At 43.3% G+C, this 27827-nt stretch overlaps 1 protein-coding gene across 12 annotated transcripts; it reads left to right on the plus strand.

The window, feature by feature from the left end:
* Positions 1-216: 216 nt before the first annotated feature.
* ADNP2 (ADNP homeobox 2) lies at positions 217-26560 on the plus strand. Of its 12 annotated transcripts, XM_087765533.1 has the most exons (7): positions 217-795; positions 1667-5836; positions 6011-6188; positions 6361-6521; positions 8069-8188; positions 18577-18666; positions 23136-26560. In XM_087765533.1, the coding sequence occupies exons 5-7, from the start codon at positions 8081-8083 to the stop codon at positions 26118-26120; spliced, it is 3183 nt and encodes a 1060-aa protein (XP_087621659.1). In that variant the 5' UTR covers positions 217-795; positions 1667-5836; positions 6011-6188; positions 6361-6521; positions 8069-8080; the 3' UTR covers positions 26121-26560. The 12 variants fall into 12 exon arrangements, with proteins under 12 accessions (XP_087621659.1, XP_087621666.1, XP_087621640.1 ...); XM_087765540.1 differs by lacking the exon at positions 1667-5836 and having other exon boundaries at positions 5985-6188; XM_087765514.1 differs by lacking the exon at positions 1667-5836.
* Positions 26561-27827: the final 1267 nt, after the last annotated feature.

The raw sequence follows: 27827 nt of genomic DNA on the forward strand, positions 1-27827 counted from the left end.
CCTTGCCCTATTGGCTGGTGGAGGTGGGAGGGGCCTCCAGCCCCCAGCAGACGCAAATGAGGCTTCACCCAACATGCCATGCAAATCAGGGGGGCGTTGCTGGGTGATCACGTGGTGACCTCACGTGATGGACACTATGTAAGCAGGCCCCACCCACTCCGCGATGACGTCACACCTCCAGCTCTCGCGAGAGCCCCCACTGGTGCCCCTTGGAGGGCGCAGGCAGGAGGGGCAGGTGGCAGGGGCGCAGGTGAGCCCCGGGCCCGGAGGGGGCCCCCCCACCTGAGGCCCTGCCCCCAGCCGCGCCCAGCTCCTCTGGGGAGCCAATGGGAGCATTGGCCCCATTCTCTTCCCATTGGCTGGCTGCCTGGCATGCAAATGAGCCCCGACGTCACTTCCTGGGCTAAATCGAGCGCCATTTTCTCTTTCTGGCTCTGGATGAGGAGCGGGCGGAGGCCGAAGGGCGGGCGCGGGGCGGCGGGCGCTGCGCGCGGGGGCTGAGCCGAGGTCGGTCCGGGCTCCAGCGATGCTGCCGCCGCCGCCCTCGCGGGGCGCGGAGTGAGCGCGGCACCAGGCGGCGGCGGAGGAGGAGGAGCCGCGGGGCGGGGCGGCGGGCACGGCGCGGCGCGGGAGGGGCGCGGCGGCCGAGGCGGCGGAGGCGGCGGCGGGGCCGGCGCTGTGAGGAGCGGGAGGCGGAGGCTGCGGCGCGGGCCCGGGACCCGGCAGGCGGCGGCGGCGGCAGGAGCGGCGGCGAGGCGGCGGAGCGGCGGCGGGCTCCCCCTGCAGCCCGGCCGGGTAGGTGCAGCGGGGTGAGCCGGCGGCGCCCGCAGGCGGCGCCCGCAGGCGGCCCGCCCCGAGGGGCGCGGGGAGGCGGGGGCGGAGGTTCGCGGCGCGGGCAGGGCGGCCTCCGCGGGCGGAGGCGCTGTAGCCGCGGGTGCGAGCCGGAGGCTGGCGGTGAGCGCCGGCTTCGGCGCGCCTCGCCGGCTGCGCTCGCCTCTCGGCCCGCCTCGGCGGCGTGCTGGGAGCCCAGAGCGCGCCTCGCCCAGGGCTGCTGGGCTTCGCCGGGGGACGGGCGGGGAGGGTCCGTGCGCCGAGCCGTGCTGCGGGGAGGCGCGGGGCCGGCTGGCTGCCGGGGGGTGCTGCCCCTTCACAGCCGGGAGCTTCCGAGTTTCCCCGCCCGGGCAGCACCTGGAGGCGCGGGGGGCGTTCATGCCGAAGCCCCCGCGGTAGCCGGCCCGCTCCAGCCGGCCCGGGTGGGGGCGGCTCCTGTCAGGCCCGAGGGTGTCGGCCCCGGGGCGGTCAGCTCCCCTGCCATCGCCGGCCGGCCCGTCGGGGCTGCCGGGCAGCCCCGGTGCTCCTCGGCGTGCGCTGGAGACCCGGCCGGCTACCGGGGCGCGGGTGGGGCGGGGCTGCGGCCGCCGTAGCCGGCTCCGCTAAACCCCGGCGGCGCCCCCGTCCTCCCGTGGGGCCGCCCTCCGGGGCCGGCGTGGGGCCGGGCCCCCTCCCCTGCCCGCGGCGCCCGTCGGCGCAGGAGGGGCTTCCGGGCGCGCCCACGGTCGGCAGCAGGAACTGGCCTACAGAGGCGTTTTGGCACCGGGGGGGCTCGCTGCTGTACGAGCACTGTTCACTGAAGAGCTGTTTAGGACCACTCTCTTGTTTTTCATAGTTTCTGTCGATACTTGGGCGATAGGGTGTTTAAGGAACCAACTCAACAGGCTGTCTCAAAGCCTGCGGATGAAAAGTCTTCATTACTTCTGGACAACGTGGGCATTTGAAAGAGCTCATGGAAAACTAATATGCACGGGAATAGTACGCATGCAAAATTAGAACTAAAATGTTAATGCAATGCAAAATGACATTAAATATTCTTGTGGTATTTCACCAATGCATAAATTTTAGAAAAAATAAAAAATTGTATTCGTAATGTCAACAAACATAACCTGTACAATGCAAATCATTAAAATCATTTGAGTATGCTTGCCTTGTGCTTGAGAGCAAGTAGTGGGAAGTTCTTTTTGTTCTGATTTGTAAATGGATTAAAAGATAGGTATTTGACTTTTGCTGCAACAGTTCATAGTTCTGTACTGTCAAATTATGAACAGCTCCCTTTCGACTGATAAATACTTAAGTTCTGACAGGTAAACTGTTGGGGGGGAATTGGTTGTTTTCCTTAACAGTTTTCTATCATCAAAAGTACATGTTTGAACCCCTAAAAGTTCTGAAGACTTATAATGAAATACTTATAAAGACTTACTCTTGGGGACCCCCGATCCAATCTAGAAATATTCTAGAAATCTTAGTGCTCTTTTAAATAAACTTTCAGTTCAATCTTGAACAAGAAAAGGGTATTTCTTTAGAGGAATATTTAGACAAACCATGTGTAATAAATATGCTGTATTATAAGCTACCATAAACCCTGTAATTCTAATAGTTTATTTCATGAAAATTTAAAAAAAAAAAAAAACACAACAAAACCCTCCAAATTATAGCAAATCTTCAGACACAGTGAAGAGCACACAAACACAGTTTTCTAATGCCTTATGTTTTACCACTGGGAACTCCATGATTTGGGTTAAGTCTTGTTGGAGGCTCATGGAGCTGGCATGTGTTTAAATGCTTCAATCCTTCCACTGAAACCTGTAGCACAGCCTTATTTTTTTCAGTTTTGTCCCCTTGCTGAATTATTCAGGTTGTGGCTTATCTGTGCTATGAACTGTTCTGTGCACCTGTGTGAAATGTCTTTGAGTCATACCAGGTGGACTAGTGCAGTACAAATGCAGTTGTACTGGGCTCGGCCTGTGATTCTTCTGCTCACATGGGGCTGATGCGTCCTGCAGGATTTGAGTAGGCTCTGCGTAGATTCTCAAGTTAGAATGCGCTTGGGTCCTGCTGGGTTCAGTTTCTGGCTAATGCTGATCCCCAAGGGAGTCAAGCTCTGTGTGAGTCACAGTGCTCTAGGAAGGCTCCATGAGTTTGAATGGTATAGTCCCTTCTTCTCCTCTAACTAGTCTTGGATAACAGAGAGTTCATTGTGTGTTAATGAAGCATCGCAATAGTTATTTAAACCACAGTAGCTAAAGTTAGCGATCTAAGTTTGTTTTGATTTGACTTTTTAGGTAAGATGCAGGTTGATGCGCTGTATCTTTATCTATGTAATCACATACCTTAATGCTTTTTGCTGTGCTAGCAGCTGCTGAATGATGGCTATCTTTGTGTTGGATTAGATGACTTTAAAAGGGTATGTGATTTATAGCCAAGGAAAGAGCAAAATTATTGTGACTATAAGAGATCTGTAATTGGAGACCCCTAAAGGTTTCTGATTTAGTTGACAAAAAAAAGTTTATTGTTTTTTAACCTGAGATTGCTATCAAGTTGCACTTGGATAGAAATTGGAATTTAAGAAAATAAAGTAGCATTATTTTGTTGATGGGAACTTAGTAGGTTTTATTAATCTATTTTTTTCTGCAGTCAGTTTAATTTTAATTTACAACAAATGACATAATAAGCAAGAATAGTATCCATTCTAATCAACTGACTGTTTTTTTTTTTCCAGGAGTCAAATCTTTCAAAGCTGTTAGAACACCTAGAGATGTTGATAGGAGGCTATATAAGTTTTGATGGTGCCAATGTACTCTTAAATCCGGTTAGGTCTTTCTCAGAAAGCACAGATAAGAGTCTAGAGAATGGAACCGTCCGTGTAAAACGTGGTTGAGCAGATACCCAGGTATGACTTCTTGGAGGGCTTGTAAGCTTATCAGAAACAAAACAAAACTGATGAGAGTAAAATTCAGCATGGCCAAGCAGAACTCATGTTTTTCTAGGCAGTTTCTCAGCATGCCTGTCCTCCTAGCTGCTGTCTTTGCTGTCCAGTGTTCTTGTTCTTTCCATTCTGAGAATTGGTAGATCACATGCCCTCATTTGATTTTCAGGAATGAAGCAGTTATTGTTTTCTCAACTAATATTGAATTATCAACTTCTAATGAGTTTACTGAAATGAAAATAAAGAATTCTTTATTGGTGCTTGTCAATTCTGATAACTGCTGAAATACAAGTTGGTAAACAAACCTTTAAAAATACTTCCCACCCAAATATACCCAAACCTGAAAGTCTTTATAAACATCTATTCCACAGTTGCTAATGACAGTTTACAGATAAAAAGCTATAAAAACTAAGAATGATTTAATTTCCGAAGCAGATAATATGAAAGGACAAAATTCCTTAAGCCTTTCATAATTTCCCTACTATAAGCTGTTCCATGAGCAAGAGACTGGTGAAGGCCAGATTTGTAGGAACACGTCTGGAGGTATGGCTTCTGTGTAGATTATCTGGTGTCTGAAAAGGGTTGCATTGCAGCCTTTTTCTCTGTGGATCTAATAGGGTTTGTCTCTAGCTTCCTGTTTTCATGAAATCTCTAGAAATGCCTGATTGTTTAGGTTACTGTCAGATTTTGCTGGATGTATTTGCATGCATGTGAAAGGCACATTTGTGCATCTTCCTTGCTCCAACTCCATACCAGCTTCATATTTAATTTGATTGTATATGCCTGATTTCCTTAGGAACACAAACTGAAATGGTGCTGATTTGACATAAGGAAAAAACCTTTCACTGTGAGCACAGTCCATCACTGGAAGAGATTGCCCAGACAGGCTGTCAAACCTCTGTCTGTGGAGGTTTTCAAGACCTGACTGGCCAAGACAGAGAGTGCCCTGGTTGCAATTCATCGTTGAGCCCCCTTTGAATAGGAGGCTGGACTGGGTGTCCTCTTGAGGTCCCTTCCAAGGTGAATGAGTGTTGTTCTAAGAAGCAGACTAAAAGGAAGGCAAATAGGAACTTTCCATTTTGTGGTGACTTCTCACTTTGAAGAGCTGAAATGTTAGTATTTTTGCTTTTTTTATGCAGAGAAATTATAGTCAAGCATAGTTACTTGGCAAACTAGTAGTATTTGTCTTTGACTAGTAAGATACTGTCCAGACTGTTACCTTGTTGTTTAGACTAGTATTAAAATACTACAGTACTACTGGAGGGGAAGAGTTGCATTTGTGATCTTTGTTGAAAAGCTGAACGTAGCTGGATGTTATATGATCACAAATATAGAAATTAAGGGAACCTTTAGTGTTGCATAAAACTTCAGTTTGTGGTATTGTTCTGGAGGTGTTATCTAAATGAACAGTAAATGCAGGAATAGATTGATAGATAAAATGCCTGAGCAAGGGTTGAATGACCTTTTTAGACCTGAGTTTGGGACATCAGCTGCTACAGTAATTCTTCTATTTTGCTGTTAACTTGCCTTGGTTCTGTTTATGAAAAGGTACTGTCTGTGAAAACTCAATGGGTTATTAGTTTTTTGGAAACCACAGTTAAAACTAGTTGAAGATAAATTTATCTTTTTAGGTAGCCAATGCAGTAAAAGGATAAAGACTCTTGGGCTAGAGTAATTCAGGTTTAATTTTACTGTAGTGCTTTCGTGTTGAATTTGCTGGTTAAGAATGGGATGCGTACCAACAAAAGATTGACTGTAGTTATGCATGGAAACAAAGTGCAAGCTAAAGCTTGAAGAATGTCCAAAATACAAGAGAAATAAATTGGTAGTAAAAGAGTATGGATAATAAACTGTACAGTAACCAGGGAATTAAACTGAGGGCTTGAGGGTTTAGAAATTTTGTGACCTTTATGATGGGGCATCGCTTGTCTAATGGATGCAAAGAATGTTAGATGAGTAACTTAGAGTCTTACTCCCGAGGAGTTTGTTTAAAGACCAGCTGAATAACCATGCTTGTGATACGGAAATATACATCTTTTTGGACTGAAGACCAACTACTTGAAACCTGGAAAATAAGTAATTTGTATTCAAGTTTCTTCTTTTGTTGCTTTGGGTTTTTTTTGTTTTTATTTCTTTCCTGGATTAATGACTTCTGTTTCAGAAAGATTATTGGTTAAGAAAACTCTTGTGATACATGGATGTACATACTATACCACCTTTGTAGACTAATGTTTCTTTTTTGTGAGATAGACATGCCTCAAGAAATGTCTGCTTCACCTTCTTCAGTAGCATCAGTGTATCAGTTAAAGGACTGAAGTGGAGGAACCGTTTCCAGTGGAGCCTAACGTATTGAACCACATCTCCTTCTGGCTGATCTGAGCATGGTGACGTCCTGTCAGCTCTGTTGTTACCTGCAGTGGACCATGGGGTTGGTGCACATAACCTGCTATCATAGAGGGACTGATCATAAAGCTTTAACCAGAGACTATACAAATTCCTGGTTGACTTCACTTTAAAAAGAGGATTTTCATCTTAATTTTACTCCTTGGATTTTGACAGAATGCCAGACTAGTTACTCTGATTTATTCCATTCTGTATAGGTTCCTGTTCCACACCCACCCCAATGGTATCAGAATGTCCTCCAGACTTCTTACTGATAAAAAATATTAGAAAACAGGACTAGCATCTGTCAAATGGGGCTCCCTCTCCATTTCTCTCTACACACCTTTCCTTTGGGGGGAGAAGAAGAGGAGAATAGCATGTGAGTTGTTTGAACTTTAATTAAAAAAACCTCAATTGTATGTTTTGTACATAAATTAAGATTTGTGTTTTTTCTTCTTGAGTGATGACATACAGAGTAGAAAAAGTTGTTTGTTTTGTTTTTTTCTTTTGGTGAGGCTTAGCTTGTAGCTTCTGTCTTATGTGGGAGGGGTTTTAACAGCTGTTTACAGGAAGGTCTCGCCTTTCAAGGCAAAGCTTTCATGTTGACAGTGATCCCGCTTTTTTTTTTTTTTTGAGAAGTATAGCTTTTGAAGACATTCAGGACCATCAAAGCTGATGTACTCTTTGGGGATTTTCTTTATTTTCTTCTTGTGAGAACTTGTCCTGGATGGATGAATTGTTTAGCCATAAGGACAGATCTTTTAAACTCTATTGGGTCCTCTGCCAGCTATTTAAGAACAACAGTGTACCTGTGAAGCTCCCAGTGACCTTTTCCAGTGCAGTGTAGTTCTGTTGCATTCTGTGCCCATTTAAGTTGCTTAAATCTCAGTCTAAATTGTGTTTTACTATAATCTAGGGAGGAGGTGATAAAGGGACATACTTCTAAAGCTAAGCCCATGGGCATACCTTAGGATGTACTGGGAGCTGAAGATAAGCCACTGATGCGTTCATAGCCCAGCTGCATGGGGAGTGATAAGCCTAGCTGTTGGGGAAGTGCTAGACCCTTCCTGGTGGTATGTTCTAGACAGATGGGCAACCACGCTGCGCAACAACCCTTCAAATAGATGACCTGCAGTAGATAATATGTTTTTCAATAATCTTGCTTTAGTTGTCATCCTCCTCTGTATGTTGGATGGCAGCTATTGCAGCTTGCTGAAGGGGGCAGGGTAGGATATAAATCCAAATTCTGGAGTAGGGGAAGGAAATAGAGCTATATACACTTCTTCAGAGGAGGCCTAAAAGCATATGGGTATTAAAAAAAAAAAGTCTCACTTCAGCTATCAGTGCCATACATTAATAACGTTTTAGTTCTACTGCATTAATATTGTAGTAGCTTGTTTTATGCCAAGGTCCATATCAGCTTACAGCAGCAGAAACTTCTGCAGGAAATTTAGATTTTACTGTACATACATGACGACAAACCAAATTATCAAAGAGGCTTCTCATCTTGACACTAACATTCAAGGTGAAATGTGTTGAATTCCTCCTTCCTAAATGAGATGATAGTAATTTTCTGAATAGAACTTAGTAAAACTCTGGTGTTCATGTTCTCTTACAAAAAAACCCACAAAACACAGTATAGCTGCCTTATAGATACAAAGAGATCTGAAAGAAAAACTTGAAATTTTGTTTAGATAGAAGAAATGGAAAGGATTTTTTTCTCCCCCAAATCAGGTTCTGTTTCCTTTAAGAGGAAGCAAGTGATGTGCTGGGAAGTATTAATGAGACCCGTTCTTTGGCTTAAGGCTTTTGGGTTTTCATATTTAAGAACACATTTTTCGGACTTTAGTTTTTGTTTTAATACTGTTAAATGCAAGTGCCTGTGTTCAAGTACTCCATCACTTCTTCTTTGTATTTCTTTTTCAGGAAAAGTGCAAAATGTTTCAAATCCCTGTTCAAAATCTTGATAATATCAGGAAGGCTCGAAAAAAGGTGAAGGGCATTCTTGTGGATCTTGGGCTTGACAGCTGCAGGGAATTGTTGAAGGTAAAGCATTGGAAATAATGTAAACCAATCTGAAACATAAACCCTTGAAAAATATTTCACTTTTTAGTGTATATATGATACTCTCTGCCATAGATCTTTATGGTGGTGTCTTTACTTGAAGACTCATATGCCAGGGGTGGAATTTAGTGTTTTAGTATATAACAGTGAAAGAAACTCTGTTTCTCAACAAGATGTGTTATGGATGGTGTTGCATGTTCTCTGCTAGTAATATTTCAACAAGAGGAAACAGGACAGCTTTAGGGAAAACACCACAGACTAATGAAATGTTATTTGTGTACTACACAGCAACTTCTTTGCGATTCTTTTCAAATCAGAAGCAGATGAAGACTTGAGTCTACAGAAAGGCATCCCATCACATATCAAGGGCAAGCCTCTGAAGGATATATGAATTGTCAGTATTTCTGAAAGAGGACAAGCAATTAGACCCAGTAATCTTGTTGCAGGCCTTTAAACTTTCTGTCCAGGGAAAAATACCAAACTTGTCTTACTGAGTTACAGTGCAGTTCTGCATCTTAAAAAGTATATGCAAGTGTACTGGGCTGATCAGGATGAACCTAGTACCATAGTTGCCACTTTGAGGAGAAAGTATTGTGCAACAAGCAGGAGGAATTCAAACCATCAGATTGGCAAGCGTAATACCAGGAAAAAGTACAACCACAGTGTCCTGGTTTTGGCTGGGATAGAGTTAATTATCTGCCTAGTACCTGGTATAGGGCCGTGTTTTGGATTTAGAATGGGAACAATGTTGATAACACACTGATGTTTTGGTTGTTGCTGAACAGTGCTTGCACAGAGTCAAGGCCTTTTCCTCCTTCTCACACTGCCCCACCAGCAAGTAGGCTGGGGGTGCACAAGAAGTGGGGAGGGGAGATCGCTGGGACAGCTGACCCCAGCTGACCAAAGGGATATTCCATACCATATGGTGTCATGCTCAGCATATAAACTAAGGGAAAAGATGGCCAGGGGTCCACTGTTCAGGAGCTGGCTGGGCACCAGTCAGCCGGTGGTGAGCAATTGCATTGTGCATCACTTGTTTTGCATATTTTTTTATCATTATTGTGATTTCCCCTTTCTTTTCTGTCCTATTAAATTGTCTTTATCTCAACCCATGACTTTTTCTTTTTTTTGATACTCTCCCCCATCCCACCAGGGGGAGGTGAGCAAACGGCTGTGTGGTGTTTAGTTGCCTGCCAGGTTAAACCACGACAGTCCTTTTTTGGTCCCCAACGCGGGGCTCGAAGGGTTGAGATAATGACAGATCTGACCAGAGCGTGTTAAAACAAATTTGTTACAAGTGTTCTTTATTAGGTTAAGAGTTGCTGCTTGCAATGTTGATTTCTTTGCTCTCAGAGTTGTTGCGCTTGTTCTCGGAGTTGTGTTATGTAGCACCTTACTTGCTGTATATGTTCCCTGTTGTGCTGTGTATCACCTCTGGGGGTTGGACTAAGGTTATCATTTTGCTGTTCTGTGTACCACTGGCTTATGATATGATAGAATTACTGGTCGTGAGACTGATCTGGTATCTGTACTCAGCATTGCTGTCATCTCTGTACTTCGGGAACCATCTCTTGGAAACTGTTAATAATACAGTCTTTACGTTTTCTCCTGGGAGAGCCAATTTATGGGGGAGACAAGGGGGGACACTTGCCCTGCTGCTTCCCCTTCCTCTTCTCCTCCAGGCTAGTTACAATAGCTCTTGAGAATTTGGAATATCCTTGGGATGTTCAAACCAGCCTGTTCCTATTGCTGTGTCTCCTGAATGTGTTTCAGGTCTTGTTTAAGGTTCAACAAGTGTCTAAGTATAGCAGCCAGAGATCTGTCGCAAGGCTGGGTAGTTAGGAGTGGTAGGGTGTGTGGGATAGGATGGGCAAGTACCTAGGACAGTGGGCACCTCCAGTATTTTGGAACTTCATCCCTAAACAAGTGCAGAATTCTGAAAAACTAGTAAAATGTTTGGAAAAAGTCTGCTGTGACCCTGGCAGTTCCAGAGAGAAACAAATCACTGCAACGTGCTGGGGCCTGGCCCATGCCTTCTGAGCCCTGTTCAACACTCTTCAGGACCCTCAAGGGGAAGAGGAGGTCTTGGGATCTGATGCCAAAGCGGCAGGCACTGTGGCTACTCCAGCCCTGGCGACAGGCAGTGCAGTTGAACCAGAGAACCAACCCGTGCTGGTATCAGTCGCCCCTATAGACAAGAAGAAATGTTGGAAGCGAAAATCAGCTTGTTTAGTAAGGGAAGAAACTCTTCCCCTGCTAAGGGAAGAAGTGGACAAGGCAGGCTACTCTGAAGCAGGGCCATCATGAGAAGAGGAGGAGAAAGAGGCAGAACTCATAAATGAGGCAGCAACCACCTGATCCCTATCCCTGAGTGAGCTAAGACAAGTGAAAAGATTTCAGCTGTTGTCCAGGTGAGCAGATTGTCACCTGGCTGCTCTGATGCTGGGATGATGGGGCCAGTATCCTGGAATTGGAGGGTAGGGAAGCCAAGCAGCTGGGATCTCTTTCTAGGGAAGGGGGCATTGACAAAGCAATTGGCAAAGGGGAACAAGCCCTCAGCCTCTGGAGGCACCTCCTGTCAGGCTTGAAGCAACGGTATCCCTTCAAGGAAGGTGTTCTGTGTCACCCGTGCAGGTGGACCACCATGGAGAGAGGTATCCAGTACCTGAGAGAATTAGCTGTGCTGGAGGTGAGTTGTGATGACCTGGACAGCAAGCAGTTATCCAAAGATCCCGATGAAGTCAAGTGCACGCGACCCGTGTGGCGGAAGTTTGTACAGAGCGCACCAGTGTCATATGGCAGCTCATTGGCAGTAATGACCTGGGAAGACGGAGAGGGACAAACGGTGGATGAATTGGCTGTCCAACTCTGGCAGTACGAAGAAATTCCGAGTATAAGGCCTTAGTGGACACTGGCGCACAGTCTACGGTAATGCCATCAAGCTATAAAGGGGCAGAACCCATCTGTATTTCTGGAGTGACAGGGGGTTGCCAACAGCTGACTGTGTTGGAGGCCAACGTGAGCCTAACTGGGAATGCGTGGCAAACGCACTCCATTTTGACGGGCCCAGAGGCCCCGTGCATCCTTGGCATAGACTGACTCAGGAGAGGGTATTTCAAGGACCCAAAAGGGTACCGGTGGGCTTTTGGTAGAGCTGCCTTGGAGACAGGAAATTAACCAGGTGTCCGCCTTGCCCAGTATCTCAGAGGACCCCTCTGTTGTGGGGTTGCTGAGGGCCGACAAACAACGGGTGCCGATGGCTACCACAGCAGTGCACCGGCGGCAATATTGCACCAGCCGAGACTCCCTGATTCCCATGCATAAGCTGATTTGTCGGCTGGAGAGCCAAGGAGTGATCAGCAAGATTCACGCACCCTTTAACAGTCCCATTTGGCAGTGCAAAAGCCTAATGGAGAGTGGAGACCAACAGTAGACTATCGTGACCTGAATGAAGTCATGCTGCCACTGACTGCTGCTGTGCCAGACATGCTAGAACTTCAATACGAACTGGAGTCACAGCAGCCAAGTGGAATGCCGGAGCTGGTATCGCTGATGCGTTTTGCTCAGTCCCTTTGGCGGCAGAGTGCAGGCCACAGTTTGCTTTCAGTTGGAGGGGCGTCCAGTACACCTGGAATCAGCTGCCCCAGGGGTGGAAACACAGCCCCACCATTTGCCATGGACTGATCCAGACTGCACTGGAACAGGGTGAGGCTCTGGAACACCTGCAATACGTTGATGACATCAATGTGTGAGGCAACACAGCAGAAGAGGTTTTTGAGACAGGGAAGAAACTAGTCCGTGTCCTTCTGAAAGCTGGTTTTGCCATAAACGAAAGTAAGGTCAAGGGACCTGCACAGGAGATCCAGTTCTTAGGAATAAAAAGTGGATGTCATCAGGTCCCAATGGATATGATCAACAAAACAACAGCCATGTCTCCACCAACTAGCAAAAAGGAAACACAAGGTTTCTTAGGCGTTGTGGGTTTTTGGAGAACGCATATTCCAAATTACAGTCTGATTGTAAGCCCTCTCTATCAAGTGACCCAGAAGAAGAATGGTTCATGCAGTAGCCCTTGGGCCAGTCCGGGCAGGGCCAGATGTAAAGAACGTGCTCTAGACCACAGCCAGGGAGAACGGCCCTACCTGGAGCCTCTGGCAGAATGCACCAGGGGAGACTCGAAGTCAGCCCCTAGGGTTTTGGAGCTGAGGATACAGAGGATCTGAGGCCCACTATACTGCAACTGAAAAAGAGATGCTGGCAGCATCTGAAGGGTGCTTGGTACTGAAGCACAGCTCCTCCTGGCACCCTGACTGCTGGTGCTGGGTTGAATGTTCAAAGCGAGGGTCGCCTCTGCACATCATGTAACTGATGCTACGTTGAGTAAGTGGGTGACACTGATCTGATAATGGGCTCCAGTAGGAAACCTCAGTTGCCCAGGAATCTTGGAAGTGGTCATGGCCTGGCCAGAAGTGAAAGATTTCAGAATATTGCCAGAGGAGGAGATGACGCATGCTGAGGAGGCCCCACCATGTAATAAGCTACCAGAAAATGAAAAGCAATACGCCCTGTTCACTGATGGGTCCTGTTGTCTTGTGGGGAAGCATCGGAGGTGGAAAGCTGCTGTATTGAGTTGCAGAGACTGCTGAAGGAGAAGGTGAATCGAGTCAGTTTGCAGAAGTGAAGGCCATCCAGCTGGCTTTAGATATTGCTGACCGAGAAAAGTGGCCAGTGGTCTGTGTCTATACTGACTCATGGATGGTGGCAAATGCCCTGTGGGGGTGGTTACAGCAATGGAAGCAGAGCAACTGGCAGTGCAGGGGCAAACCCATCTGGGCTGCCGCATTGTGGCAAGATATTGCTGCCCGGGTAGAGAACCTGGTTGTAAAAGCGTGCCACGTAGATGCTTGCGTACCCAAGAGTCGGGCCACTGAAGAACATCAAAACAATCAGCAGGTGGATCAGGCTGCTAAGACTGAAGTGGCTCAGGTGGATCTGGACTGGCAGCATAAGGGTGAACTATTTCTAGCTCAGTGGGCCCATGACACCTCAGGCCACCAAGGAAGAGATGCAACATATAGATGGGCTGGTGATCAAGGGGTGGACTTGACCAGGGACACTATTGCACGGGTGATCCATGAATGTGAAATGTGTGCTGCAGTCAAGCGAGCCAAGCGGTTCAAGCCTCTGTGGTGTGGAGGACGATGGCTGAAATAGAAATATGGGGAGGCCTGGCAGATTGGTTATATCACACCCCCGCAAACCTGCCAAGGCAAGTGCCATGTGCTTACGACGGTGGAAGCAACCACCAGCTCTCCAGCTGGAAGCATATCCCGTGACCCATGCCACCACCTGGAACACTATCCTGGGCCTTGAAAAGCAAGTCGTGTGGTGACCTGGTGCCCTAGAAACTGTTGAGTCAGACAACGGGACTCATTTCGGAAACAACCTCATAGACACCTGGGCCAAAGAGCTTGGCATTGAGTGGGTATCTCGCATCCCCTGTCATGCACCAGCCCCTGGGAAAATCGGACGATACAATGGACTGTTAAAGACTCCACTGAGAGCAACGGGTGCTGGGACGTTCAAACCCTGGGATACACACTTAGCCAAAGCCACCTGGTTAGTCAACAGTAGGGGATCTGCCAGTCGAGCTGGCCCTGCCCAGTCAAAACTTTTACGTACTGTAGAAGGGGATAAAGTCCCTGGAGTGCACATAAAAAAAATGTGCTGGGGCAGACAGTCTGGGTCATTCCTGCCTCAGGCAAAGGCAAACCCATCCGTGGGATTGCTTTTGCTCAAGGACCTGGGTGCACTTGGTGGGTAACGCGGCAGGATGGGGAAGTCCAATGTGTACCTCAAGGGGATTTGATTTTGGGTGAGAATAGCCAATGATTTGAATTGTATGATGTTAATCTCTCTCTCTAATATATATATATAGCTATATATCTATATAAAAAATAAATTTATATAATAAATATCACTACTGTGGTGGCTATATGCCATATCAACGGTCTTACAGTAAGAATGACCCAAATTAATGAAGCATGAACTTTGATGAAATGGAGCAAAGTGCAGCGATGATAGAACCGGACAAGCGCAGTGGTGATGGAACCAGAACTGGCTTCAGCATGTAGCAATCCAACACCACACACCATCTCTCCTGCCCTGAAGGACTGTTATGACAGATGGCGCTCAAAGTCATGGACTAAATGAACTCAACAGACATTTCAGAGGAATGGCTCATAGACTTAGGGAATGATATCTGTGTGTAGACATCAAAATAAAGGAAAGGTGGTGGTGATTAATTGGGATGTCTTGTAAGTGTGGGACCTGGGCGTGACGTAGATGGCATAAAATAAATATTGTCCTGGTTTCAGCTGGGACAGAGTTACTTTTCTTCCTATTAGCTGGTAAGAGTACTGTGTTTTGGATTTAGGATGAGAATAATGTTGATAACACACTGATGTTTTAGTTGTCGCTGAGCAGTGCTTGCACAGAGTCATGGTCTCTTCCTGCTTCTCACAGTGCCCCACCAGCAAGTAGGCTGGGGGTGCATAAGAAATTGGGAGGGGACACGGCTGGGACAGCTGACCCCAACTGACCAAAGGGATATTCCATACTGTATGATGTCATGCTCAGCATATAAACTAGTGGAAATGATGGCCAGGGGTCCACTGCTCAGGAATTGGCTGGGCATTGGTCAGTGGATGGTCAGCAATGGTATTGTGCATCACTTATTTTTGAATATTCTTTTATCATTATTGTGATTTTCCCTTTCTTTTCTGTCCTATTAAACTGTCTTTATCTCAACCCATGAGTTTTACCTTTGTTGTTGTTGTGATTCTCTCCCCCATCCCACCGGAGGGGGAGTGAGTGAAGGACTGGGTGGTGTTTAGCTGCCTGCCTGGTTAGTCATGCAACTCAGTGACTAACCGGTAATGTATTTCAGCCAGCTAGTACACAGGAGTTTTTGGCTGTTCAATATGTTTGACTTCATGTTGACCATAGTCAAGAGTTTGGATTAATTCTGTATGATGGTACTAAAGTAAGCTAACTTTCTTTAAGGGTGCTGTGTTTCTTTTGTGGTGTTTTTTTCTGAAACTGTGTAAGCAAGCGACTGGGGAAAAAAATGCTTAAGGTCTACGTGCATATCTAATTTTGGAACATTCTTGGTTATTGCAGTTGAACAATGTTTGATATATCTAAATAAATGTCATAAGAGCTCAGGAAGAAGTGTATTTTCCTAGTAATTTCTATTTTCTTACTCTTTTTATTGTGTTGTATATTGTTTTGTAATTAAACCTAAGTCAGAAGCTGTTCTGTCTTGACCCTGTGAAGTAGAAGTGTTTTGATGATGCTAGTTTTTGCTATGAAATTGATTACAGTCTAACTTTTTGATTGCAGTATGGGGTTTAATGGGGAATGAAGAATAAGGTGTTTTGTGTTTGGTTGTTTTTTTGGGACTAAGAGCGGTATGTGTTTGTTTGGTTTTGTTTCATTTTTAATAAATGGTGGTGGTGGGGAACCCAGCACCGTTTCCATTCTGGAAAAAGCTCTGTGAAATGTGGGCAAAAAAAAAAACCACTTTTTTTTTTTTTGCAGATAATTCTCCCTCAACCAATTTCATAACTTCACTTTGTTTTTTCCAGGTAATCTGGGGCTCGTTTTGGTATAACTTTAGCAGCAAGAAGAATGGTTTTTAGAACTTGACTTGTACTTGGCTCATATGATCGTGGTATTTTTTTTTGGTAGAATAGGGTGTGTGATGTCTTAATAGGTGAGAAGTAGCTTAAGTTTTTGTTTTGTTTTTTTCCCCTCAAATATTATGATTTATTTCTGGACATTGTCCTTGTGAGGAAGCTGGACAATTTAGGAAACAATATGAAATGATATGATACAAACTTGACCTGCCATCTGGTCTTAAAATTGGTCTTAAACTGTTCTAATGAGGTATGATAATGGACAGTAGTTTGTGAGGAAGGTGAAGGAATTTCACATACAACTAGTATCTCTTTGTAGCTTGGAGGCCAAATGGATTAGTTTTTAGGCTAAAAGTTCTTGATTGATCTCTGCTAGGAAGAAAACATTAGCCTTTTGTGCTAGATTACTAGTTGGATTCTCAAAGTAGTACTTTCAAGTACACTGCAATGTCAGAGGCTTTCCTTTAGGAATCTATTTTAACTTCTTTAACATATTGTGATCTTTAAGTCTTCATTTAAACTGAGCATTTTATCTTTTTGTTCTGGAAAACGGTTATGGCTTTAATACAGAGGGGAGAACAGTTCTTAGTTCTAAAATGTTTTTCTCTTAAGCTTAGAAATATCCACTATGCATCAGGATTAATCAGGCTTCTCAGAGGGTTTTTATTCCCTTCTTGTTGCCTTTCCCTTCTCCTGTTTTCCTCCCCTCCTTGAAGTGAGAAATGTGGGAAGGGCATAACAAGTTAACGGATCAAAACTTGCTTCTGGGATGTCAACATGGATCTCTGTTTAAAGCAAGAGTTCAGTATAGCCGTTTGCACTGGCTAATTGTAATGATAAGAATGGTTATCTATCTTTATCTGTGAATATTTCTCTGTAGGAAACAAACGTTTCAGCAAAATGATCTAGACTTACTATCACATGCGTTTGGCTTGTGGGAATCTGGTGTTCAAGTCTAGGAGCCTCTCTTGGTGGAGAGTACTCAAACCAAAAGCAGAACATGTTTGGGGTAGGCCATAAACTTCAGTAAAACTTCTTAACAGTGTGTAATTCACTCCAGCGTGTTCGGCTGAAGAATTGTTAGTAAATCTTGAGTCTCTTCATTTTCTCTATCAAACGTATGTAAGAAAAGCATCATGTTCTCTAAGGATTTCTCTTGTTCCATGCAAGGGTTCTTTCTAAGGTGGTGGTGTTTTTTTTAAAGAAGGTTTGACTGAAGGGCAAATAGATGACTCAATCAGTGCCTAGATGTTGATTAGAATGGAAGGGATTTGTTTATTGTTGCGCTGAGCTCTAAAGGATTCTCCTTGGGGAAACCTGAAGGTTGGAAAAAGCTAGAAAGCTTATTGCAAACTTAACTACATTTTTCTAAATTCTTGAATAATTTAATTTAAATCAAATTATCATTGGCATGAGCTTCTGGCTCACTATAATCTGTTAGACACGCAGGGATGCTGACATTTGCACGGTGTGGACAGAAGCCTAGCTCAGACAGAGCCTGCATTAAGTAGGATTGTATATTTGTTTGACTGCTAGAGGCTTTGTTTCTTTTTGTTGCTCAGTATATCCTGGGTTGCTTGTAAATTTCATGTAAATGTTGCATTGGTTTTTTGACCACAAACTATTAGATTTATGAATTCCACTTCTCTTGAAGATGATCTAATCTTCAATGGTCTTTATTACATGCTTCTGCTGTTCCAGTGGGATTTGGTGCAGAGGTGAAAACATCTCACCCTCTCTAAGCATCTTGCAGAATTTTGAGTGAAGAGGGGTTTGTGAAAGGGAAGGAGAATGTGAGGGGAGAAGCGATGCTAGTTTTCTGTGGGTTAAGCCTGGATTTGTAGCCTGTGTTTCATCTGAGACACTCTAGTGTGCTGCTGAAGCTAGCCTAGGGTCTTCAGGAATGCCTAGCAAACAGGAATCTAGTTTTTTTTTTCCATTAAGTTTGTGTTTGGATATGTGTGGGCCTCAGAAAATTGGAGAGGAACTTAAGATTTTTAGAGAAGTAGCTGGCTTTGGTTTGAGGAACGTAAACTGCTCTGATGGGATTGATTAGAAGAATGCTATAAGGAAAGCTGTTTACCCTGACATGGTTGTTCCAGACACAATAATATTGTTGCTTTTACAGCTTGAGGAAAAATATTGCTGCTCTTTGAAATAAGCTTCTGGGAATGTCTTTGTTTTTCCAAGTAAAAGCATGGCAATACTATGAAGATGTAATACTAAAACCTGTTGCAAAGTAAACCATAGTGGTAAGTCAATAAATGGAAGTAAATAGTGAAATATTACAGATTTAGGAGGAGGAAGGTAAAGGGAGAAAATATCTTTCAGTGTTCACTGTGAACTTGGCTGGAAGCAATGGAATTAAAATGTAAATATTTTCACTCCCATATTATTTTCAGTAACTATGAAGTGTTCAGAATTCCTACTATATTACGAGGCAGTCATGTGAACAATTATTTGAGGAAAATAAATCAAAGAGGGGTCAGAGTAGTAATTTCTTTGAAATGAGTTTTGAGAGCTGTATCGTGATACTGTATGGACTTTCCATTCATCCTCTGTTTGTGTGACTTTTCCTTTTTTCTTTTTCCTTGCTCTGTATTGAGACTATTTTTGTATTCAGAACAGACTGCAAAAGCAGATTATTTCTTGTTTTCTTTTTTCTTTTAGAATCTTAAAAGTTTTGACCCAGGTGAAAAACACTTTTGTAACACTTCATGGAGTGATGTCTCTCCTTGGGAGTCTGTGGGCAAAAGGAAGGTATGTATATCTGTTAGAAATTCTGGGTAGATGTACATGTGGAGTCGCTGAATTTTATCACTTTCAGAAGTCCTGGAAAAGTTAAAATACACCTTTTTTATGGTAAAAAAATAGTTTTAACATCTGTTTTCTAAGTATAATTAGTCAGGGAATGATCTTTCATTTCCTCTGTGTTCTTCCCTGTAATGCAGCTGGTTTTAAGTACTATATATGCCATTTGCTGTCTTTAAGGGTACAACCTTGAACATCAGTATTTAACATGTCATACTAATGCTCTGCCTTTTTAGTCTGATCTGGTGTGTAGTCTTAACATGGTCTTGTATACAACATGCTTCTTGTTTCACTGGAAGGGTGAAAATGTGGTTGCATAAATGCAAATGCATTAAGCTGAAATTATCATTAGCAGCTTGGGATGGGCTTGCAGCGGAAAACATATTCCAGTTAGATTTGTGTATGTGAAGCAGCTTTTAGTTCTCTATAGCTGGAACCTTGTGTGAAGGTAGAATGTACAAGAAAGGTGGGGTTGAGATGAACAAACCAAAGGATTTCCATAATTTTATATTCTAGCAAGTTTCTAAGATACTATGTAGAGCATAGGAGTATATCCAGAAGAAAAGGTAGTCTTTTCTCAGTCTTGCTGAATAGTCTTAGGGCTTCTGATTGCTTTCATGAGGAAGGCCTGTCAACAGCATGTAACCCGTGGTGGGTCTGCTCTTTTCATCCTGGATCAAAAGGTAATGGTTTAGAATAGTCTGGTGGTGGTTTGCCAGGATTTTTTTTAGCTGCCTTTACCATGTTTAAAACAAACTGAGCTTGCCAAGTGCAATAGCTGCATTTTTTAAGAAAGCCCTCAACGTACAGGCTGACCAAACAAAGCCGCTCAGTCTTTGCCAAACTGTCATTTAGTAGAAAGTGACCCCTGCTACTGTTCAGGACCTTTTGTCTGCTTTGTCTCCTAGTTCTCCTTTCCTGAACTTGGCTTCGCAGATTCAAGACTGGAGGTTTATCTGTTGATGAGTCAAATGTGACTTGTTTGACTAGATTCATAAAGACAGATTGTATCTAGCCTCTTGGCACCACTTCAGATAAGGCTTACAGTTACCTTCAGTCAAGACTACCTTTAGTTTAGGTGAATGGAATAAATCTCGTTAATGGTTATGATGGTCTCTCTGTCCCCCCCCCCCCCCCCTTTTCCCTCACTTCTCCTTTTTTCTTTCTTTATGCACATGGAAAACTTCTCCTTTTACCAGGTCTCCTGGCTCCACTCAGTGTGTTATCTGAGCTCTAGCCTTGCTGATTTTGTTCTTTTTGCCTTTTCCTCCACCTTCTGAGTAAAGAAAGAAATTCAGTGTTGGGAGATCTTCTGTGTTAGCTGAGCAGGGGAGGTTCCCCCTCCTCCCCAGACATGAAACAGGGAAGAGGAGGATGAAGACAGAGCAAGTGAAGCTTCCTGTCTAAAACTTAAGATGACAGTTGTTTTTTTTTTTCTATCTTCCTTCCACAGCCCTTTAGGAAAAATGATTAGCCATTTCAGTGAAAATGGAAAAGAACTAGAAATCACGCACTAGAGAGGGAATCTTCTTTCATTCCTGTTGTCTGGAGAGAGACCAAGCAGAGAGACTGGATCCCTTACCAGAAGGGAGAAATACAGATCTTGACTCAGCTAGTCAGCATGACCAGTAGTATCTATATCTGTCCAGAAAACAAGATTGAAATCTGATCTGATGAACTTCAGTGTAGAGTTTGTAATGTGTTGCTGTGGAACAGATTTGTCAAGCTATATCTTTTGCATACTGAACTTGTTCCTATCCATTTTCTTTAAACAACCATGGTTCCTTGATATATATCATTCGCATGTCTTGGCATCATGCTGCCTAGATTTGGGAGACAAGAAGTTGGTCTTTCAGGATGTCTATTCCAGAGTTGTTATCATAAGGGGAAAATAAGTGGTTTGAGCTACATTGGAAACTCAGTAGGCTGGAGAAAATGTCTATTTAGATTAGTTGTTAGTTGGTGGTGGTTTCTACAATTAGTACTATTTTTAGGGAGACATTAATAATTCTGGAAGAACGTCAAGTTTTGGAGGCTGTTGTGTCTTTCTGCTTGTCTCTAGGTTGTGCAGAACGTGAGACTACACAGCAGAAAGTTACTGTGTTCTGGGGTGTATTCTTTGGAGTGGGACTAATCGAGTTTTCCTAAATGCCTCTAATAAACCTTTTTGGATTTCATTTGTACAGTTTAGGGTTATGTTGGTCAATCTCCAAGACGCTTCATTTTTCCTAAGTGTCTTAGAATTCTTACTTTGTCAAATTATCTGTAAAACTGAAATGCCATTAGTAGACTATAGCAGCACTTGTGAACATAAAAAGCAGCTTAGATGCGTATGCAAGGAGAATATGCTGATGAAATTATTTTCTAAGGCCTTTGTGTGGAAGAGCTCTATTTCATACAGAAAGCATCGAAGTAGCAGACTTCCACATATTTCTGTTCTGCTGAAACAGAATTTTTGGGGATTTTTTTGTTGTTGGGTTGTCTTTTTTTTTTTTTTTTTAGCTAAGTAATGGGACTTTAGGATTCATCCTAATTTGATAGAACCATGGAACATTATTTTCCCTAGACTTACCAATATGCAGGTACTGGGGCAGTTTCTTAGTGGTATACTGCAATGCTTGTTTCTATAAGAAGTAAAAACATCATTACTATGAAATAGTAAATTAATTCAGCACTTGGACCACTTACTTGTAGAGTGTTCTCATGCACCTAACAATAATTGTTTGGACTTGGCAGCAAGGAAATATCGACAGTGTATTACACTATGGTGTAAGTTTATGGGGACAGAAAGAGGCAAACCAGAAATGGGGTGGGGAGGAACTAAAGAGTGTATGGGCCCAGTATTTAAAAGCATATAAGCTTTTCTAGCCTCAGACAACCAATTAAAATAAGCAGTCACCTCTCTTTGTTACCTGACTTCTGAAGAAGTAAGGCTAGTGAGGTGCAGCTTCTAGTAATGCTCTGTATGCTTCATTAGTTCAGTAGTGTCAGCGGCCTTTCTCTACTCAGTATACTTTAATATTGAAGCTTCTTCTAATTTGCTGTGGTGCTGTTAAATACCAGCTGAGACCAGACACCTGAAGAGTGTAAGTAGAGGATGATTCACTGATACCTTCACAGTGTACTCTTCAGCAGCCTTAGCCAGCCAGTGGCTTTATCTGACCCAATCTTTTGAATTTGGAGGTTAGATTTTGGTTATGAGGAGACTCTTCTAGTACTGCTAATAGATGACACCTTCATGGCTATATGAAATGACAAAAAAAAATGCACAAATTTTTGCTGCAGTTCTTTATAATGTGTCTGTGACATGTATGTGTGTGATCTAGCTAGGCTGGATGCTGTAGTGGTGGAACAGCTTGTTCCCTTTGGATGGTGTTTCTTAAGGGGCAGAAGTCAGTAGGGTGAAAAATACATCTGAGGGAACAGACAAGTTCCACGAGATGTTTGAGAGTGCAGATTTGTCACCTGGATGTTGCTGTGACTGTTTCTGTAGTTTTTTCAGGAGCCAGGGTTAGCTTCCTAGGAAGCTGATAAGAAAAAACGGTTGACAGGGCTACCATTTTTTTCAAAAAAGCAAATAATGTTCATATGGATACAAAAAGTAATGCTGTCAAGTGACATGTAATTGAGGGAACAAGCCATTGATTAGTGAAAGACAGATTTATTTTTATACAGCTAAAATATTTTTCTGAGAAGAATCTATATGCTCTATAATGAGTGTGCTAGAGGAAGTTTCTTAAAGAAATTACTGTGATGGGTTGTCCAGTATGTTGAGATAATACAGATAGGTCATTGCTGCTTTATCATATGAGGGGGTTTTATTTCTTTCTCTTTCTATTATTAATCTGGCTCCAAAAGAATGTTCTTTAAAAAATTAGTCTTTTGTGGCTTTGCTGGGAGAGGTGCTTTTGGAGAGCTTTCAGTGAAGTGTAGGCTATTGAAATACACAAAAAAGTCCCCACCCCTTGTCTCTTCTCTCTTTTTCTCCAGTACGTAGGAGGTGGCCCTGAACTACGTAAAGCTTTAAAAGTGTCATATTAAAAGGGCTGCTGTTCCTAATTGCTAAGGCTTCACCTCCTATGTACAGTGGTGTACAAATTCTTCTTACCTTGTTCTGTGATACCCATCTTTAAAAAGGGGCTTCAGAATTACTACTTGTGAACTGGAGTAGAAGTGAACTCACTTAAGGCTTCTTAATAAATTATAAAGAAGCAAAAAAGGCACAAATGTTTCTCCCTTTAAGTATGTCATCTTTAAGTCTGCTTTTCAAAAACAGATCTCCACGAAACTGAGAAGACACATGCTATACATCCAATGAAGGCATTTTTGACAGGTGATAGTGCAGACTTACTTTCAAATAGATAGCAGGGATTTAGAAACTGGCAGTTTCTAAGTGGATGTTTTTGTTTTGTTTGCAGAGATACAGAACAAAGCCGTACTGCTGTAGCTTATGCAAGTTCTCGTCAAAATTGCTTACTTCATTCAAGAATCACTTGCACCGTTACCATGAGGATGAAATGGACCAAGAGCTGGTGGTTCCTTGCCCAAAATGTGCATTTGCTTCTGATCCCAAAATAGTGGGAAAACATATCCGGATGTTTCATTCATCTAATAAAAGAATACAGAACTATACAGTCAGCATTTTGGATGGCATGAAACAATTCAGGAGTGACATCATAAACTTTACATGTCTAAAATGTCACTTTACAGACACGTTGTATTACAATATGAAGAAACATGTGCTGATGAACCATTTTCAAAACTTAATAAGTACATATTTTGGCCAGAAACCTGATGAAAGTAAAGAGAATTCTATTGAGCACTACTGTAAAAAATGTAATGCTTCTGCAAACAGCCAAGATTCTTTAATGTATCATGTTTTGACAGCTGAAACACACCGAGACCTGGAGAACAAACTTCGGTCTGTGATTTCAGAACATATTAAGAAACCAGGACTGGTGAAACAAATGTATATTGCTCCAAAGCCTCCCCAAGGTGTGGCAGTGCCTGCTCCATCTGCAGGGCCTGCCACTGCCCCCGCAGGTTCTGTCACAGCTCCGGCCTGCATCCAGCTTGCGTTTCCACAGAATAATCAAAACCAGAGTGTGGTGCAGCCAAAAGCAGTTCAAAACACAGTCAGACCACTGCCTGTTCCAAGTGCCTCTGGTAGCCTTCCACATACAACTTCTGCTCCAGTTGTTACCCCGTCGCACGTTACTCTTGTATCTAGTAATCTTCCTGTAGGTCAGAATAACGTCAATATTCAGCCATCACCTTCACAGCCTATCATTGTTTCCCATAGGCTCCCCCTTAATCAGCCTGTGAGGGCCGGAGCTATTCCTCTTAATCATTCTGTTGGGACCGTAAATAGAACTGTGGCCCCCGCAGTCAGGCCTGGGCTCTTTCCTATTAATCAACCCATTGGTACTATAAATGGTCCGGTTGCAGCTGGAACGCTACCTGTTACTCAACCCGTCAGCCCTGTAAATGGACCGGTTGCACCAGGAGTCCTCCCTGTGAATCAACCGGTTGCACCAGGAGTTCTCTCCATCAACCAGTCGCTTGGGAATGTGAATAGACCCATTGGTCCCAGGGTCCTTCCTGTGGCACAGACGGTTGCATCGGGGGTTCTGCAGCCTGTTGCCTCTGGGGTCGTTCCTGTCAGACAGCCTGTCAGACCTGGGTTTCTTCAGCTTAATCAACCTGTTGCCCCAGCGGTTATCCTACTAAATCAGCCAGTTCAACCTGCAGTTTCTCAAAACACAACTTTTTTGACTGCAGGTTCTATACTTAGGCAGTTGATTCCAACTGGTAAGCAGGTTAATGGGATACCTACGTACACGCTTGCCCCAGTTTCAGTTACTTTGCCTGTACCTCCTGGTGGTGGAGTAGCAACTGTTACGCCACCACAAGTGCCCAACCAACTAATGCAGTCTGGGACAGTAACTCAGTTGTCCCAGTCTCCGGCTGGTGCGCCCTCTCCTCCAGTAGTTTTAATGTCTCAGAATCTATCGTTGCAAGCCTCCCCGCCTGGCCCTGAAACAAGTCACGCTATCAGACAGGCTAAGCAGTGGAAGACTTGCCCTGTTTGCAATGAGCTTTTCCCATCAAATGTCTACCAGGTGCACATGGAGGTGGCCCACAAACACGGTGAAGTAAAAATGGAGGAAACCCCACAACCTGACAAACTTGCAGCTTGCGCACCCTTTCTAAGGTGGATGACAGAAAAGACAGTCCGATGTTTCTCTTGTAAATGTTTTCTCTGTGAAGAAGAGCTCATGAAACATCTCTTGATGCATGGCTTAGCTTGCTTGTTTTGCACAGTTACTTTCCATGACTTAAAAAGCCTCGTGGAACACAATAAAGCTACACACAATGGGAAAAAGCAGTTACATGCAGATTATAGCAACAGAGGATTTCAGCTAGGTAATGATGCTCAGGGTGACCTTGTATTTCCACACTTTGATTTCAGTACAGTGTTACCAAAAGAAGACATTGGAGAAAGAGAAGTACATTTGGCAGTGCTTGCTGGACTAAATTCAAGGACACTTGTCCCTGTTTACATCAAAGTGAAACCTCAGACAGCAGAAGTGAACAGTAGATGCAACAAAAAAGTGTTAACCTGTCCCTTTTGCTTTGGTACGTTTGTTAGTAAAGAAACCTATGAAATGCATTTGAAAGAGCGGCATCATATAATGCCAACTGTACATACAATTTTGAAGTCTCCTGCTTTCAAGTGCATCCACTGTTGCGGTGTGTACACTGGAAATATGACTCTAACAGCTATCGCTGTACATTTGCTCCGTTGTAGAAGTGCTCCCAAAGACAGCAACTCAAGTGTGAAGATGCAGCTTGAGCGTTCTGAGAAGAAAGAGCTGCTGTTTATGAATGGTGAAAAGCATGATTCTGCGCTACTGAAAAGAAAGCAATCGGATTCCTGCTTTGTTGCAGAAGACCAAAGGAATAAGGAACAGCAGCCTCTGAGCTTAAGTACTGGCATCGCTCTATCTCCAGAAAAAGAAGTGAAGTCAGGGGTAGTGCCTTTCAAGCGACAAAAGATTAATACTAGGACTGAGATGAAGAAGCTTCCTTCTAGTGAGGATCTTCGCATTCTGGCAGTAGATCCTAGACAGTATGATCACAATTCGTATGAGGCTCAAAAACAGTTTTTGACAGACTACTTTCATGAGAGGCCATATCCTTCTAAAAAAGAGATGGAATTACTTTCCTCGCTGCTATATGCGTGGAAAATTGATGTTGCATCATTCTTTGGAAAAAGGAGGAATATATGCTTAAAGGCGATAAATAATCACAAACCATCTGTGCTGCTGGGCTTCAGTATGTCTGAACTAAAAAATATTAAGCACAGTTTGAATATAAAAGATGAACCATTAGATATGTAAACAAGCTTTTTATAACAGCTAAAAGCAATCCATAATTGCATACTTACCGATTTAGCAGTTTATTGTATTATTTGTTTTAACTTGCAGACTGGCCTGTTGAAGGGTTCAGTAGTACAAAAAGTCTCGTTCAGTTGTGACTGTTATTGTGAAAGGCACACGTAGTTGTGTATTTGAAAAAGCTAAAACCTTCAGACTTACACATCTGGAATTTGTTTTAGCTTTTTACTTTTTCTGGAGTAGTGGGTTTTGGGGTTTTTTTTGTTCCCGTTTCCTTTCTTCCCCTCCAGGCTCCCATTACACTTTTTATACCACCATGTAAAACATTTGTCCTGTTCAAAACAAATTTTATTTTATTTTTCTGCGATGTCGTCATCTTTTCTAAACAATAAAATGTATAATGTTGGTTAAAATACTGAGGTAAACTACGTGAAAAACATCTATTTGATTATGCGTGGTTTTAAGTCCTCCTAATTTTTTTAACCTATTTGTGTTTTATTTACTGAAGAAGTGATTGCAGCCTTCACATCCATTGCCCCTTCAAATTCCCAGTGCACCGGTAGCAATAAAATACGTGGCAATCTTTTTTTTTCCTCAGTCAAAATACCTGTGCCAGTTAAGTCCGATGACTTGTAGTATCCAAGGAGTATTAACATGGTGGGGTTGAGGGGCTTGGGGGTGCCTACTGAAGTGTTATAATTAACTGACTTGAAATGGTTGTGGTGTTATCTGTTAAATAGATCTTGCTAACCGGAAGCATTTACTCTTCTTGTTGGTATTGAAGCCTGGTTGTTTAAATACCTGTTGTTCAAAGCTTGATAGCAGCATTTGGTTTCTTTTCTTTTTCAAAAAGCAAAACTGCTTTGGAGAGTGTCAGATTGCTTTGAGACGTGGAGTATATGACTTCTGTGCACATCACTTATCTGTAGAAGCCCTATGCAAATACCACCAAAGTTTGGTGAAAAACCTGATTTTTATTTTAAATTGCTGTTGCATGAGGTAGTAACTGAGCAGTGCCTCCTCCCCAGCAAATTAGATACATGGTTTGAATTCCTTTGAGTCAGAAATTGTACAAACTGAAACTGGATTAATTGGTAGCATCAAGACTTTAAACTGTTGAGTGCCTGAACCAATGATACTCACGTAGTGATTGTTTTTTAGTATCCTTTAGAGAGCATAAGAATAGCGTAAGACCCAAATAGACTGTCTTGTCCAATATGAACATCCCTATTACATCCCTATTACAGATTACAGAAAAGCTGTTGGGAAGGTTCACTTGAGTTGAAGAACAAACCATAGTACTGGTGGCTACATTGCGGCCTTGTTTAGTTCTGTCCTTTCTGGATACGCTTGGTTTCATCTGGCTTGTCAAACAGTGCCTCCAATATTCATTAATAGCCAGTTATATAATAAATAACCTAAAATAGGCATTATTTTTTCTTCCTCCTCTTCATCCCAGTCTCCCCACCCTTCTTTCCCAAAAAAAAGAGCAGGCTCTTCTGCCAGTTCACTCGTGCTAGTGTTACAAGTAAGGCGTGTTATGCCCAAGCTTATTTCTATTGAAGTACTAAGCATACTTTTGGCCTGTGCAATAGTTTTTAAAGCAGATATAGAATTGTTTTTTGTGCTGTTTCTAAAAGAGCATGACATTTTTAGCAGAATTTGGTGACTGTCCACCTGAGGTTCTGTAAGCTGTTTGAAATTCTATTT

The sequence above is a fragment of the Nipponia nippon genome, unplaced genomic scaffold (genome assembly GCF_047370975.1).
Source record: "Nipponia nippon isolate SJK-2023a ecotype South Korea unplaced genomic scaffold, ASM4737097v1 scaffold_1, whole genome shotgun sequence".
In the NCBI taxonomy this organism is placed as follows: Eukaryota; Metazoa; Chordata; class Aves; order Pelecaniformes; family Threskiornithidae; genus Nipponia; species Nipponia nippon.

Excerpts from the sequence above, each read along its gene's own strand:
- ADNP2 (XM_087765533.1), top strand. The coding sequence starts at position 8,081 with ATGTTTCAAATCCCTGTTCAAAATCTTGATAATATCAGGAAGGCTCGA. Across the intron at positions 8,189-18,576 it reads GCTGCAGGGAATTGTTGAAG|AATCTTAAAAGTTTTGACCC; the intron begins GTAAAGCATTGG and ends TTTTTCTTTTAG. Across the intron at positions 18,667-23,135 it reads AGTCTGTGGGCAAAAGGAAG|AGATACAGAACAAAGCCGTA; the intron begins GTATGTATATCT and ends TTTTGTTTGCAG.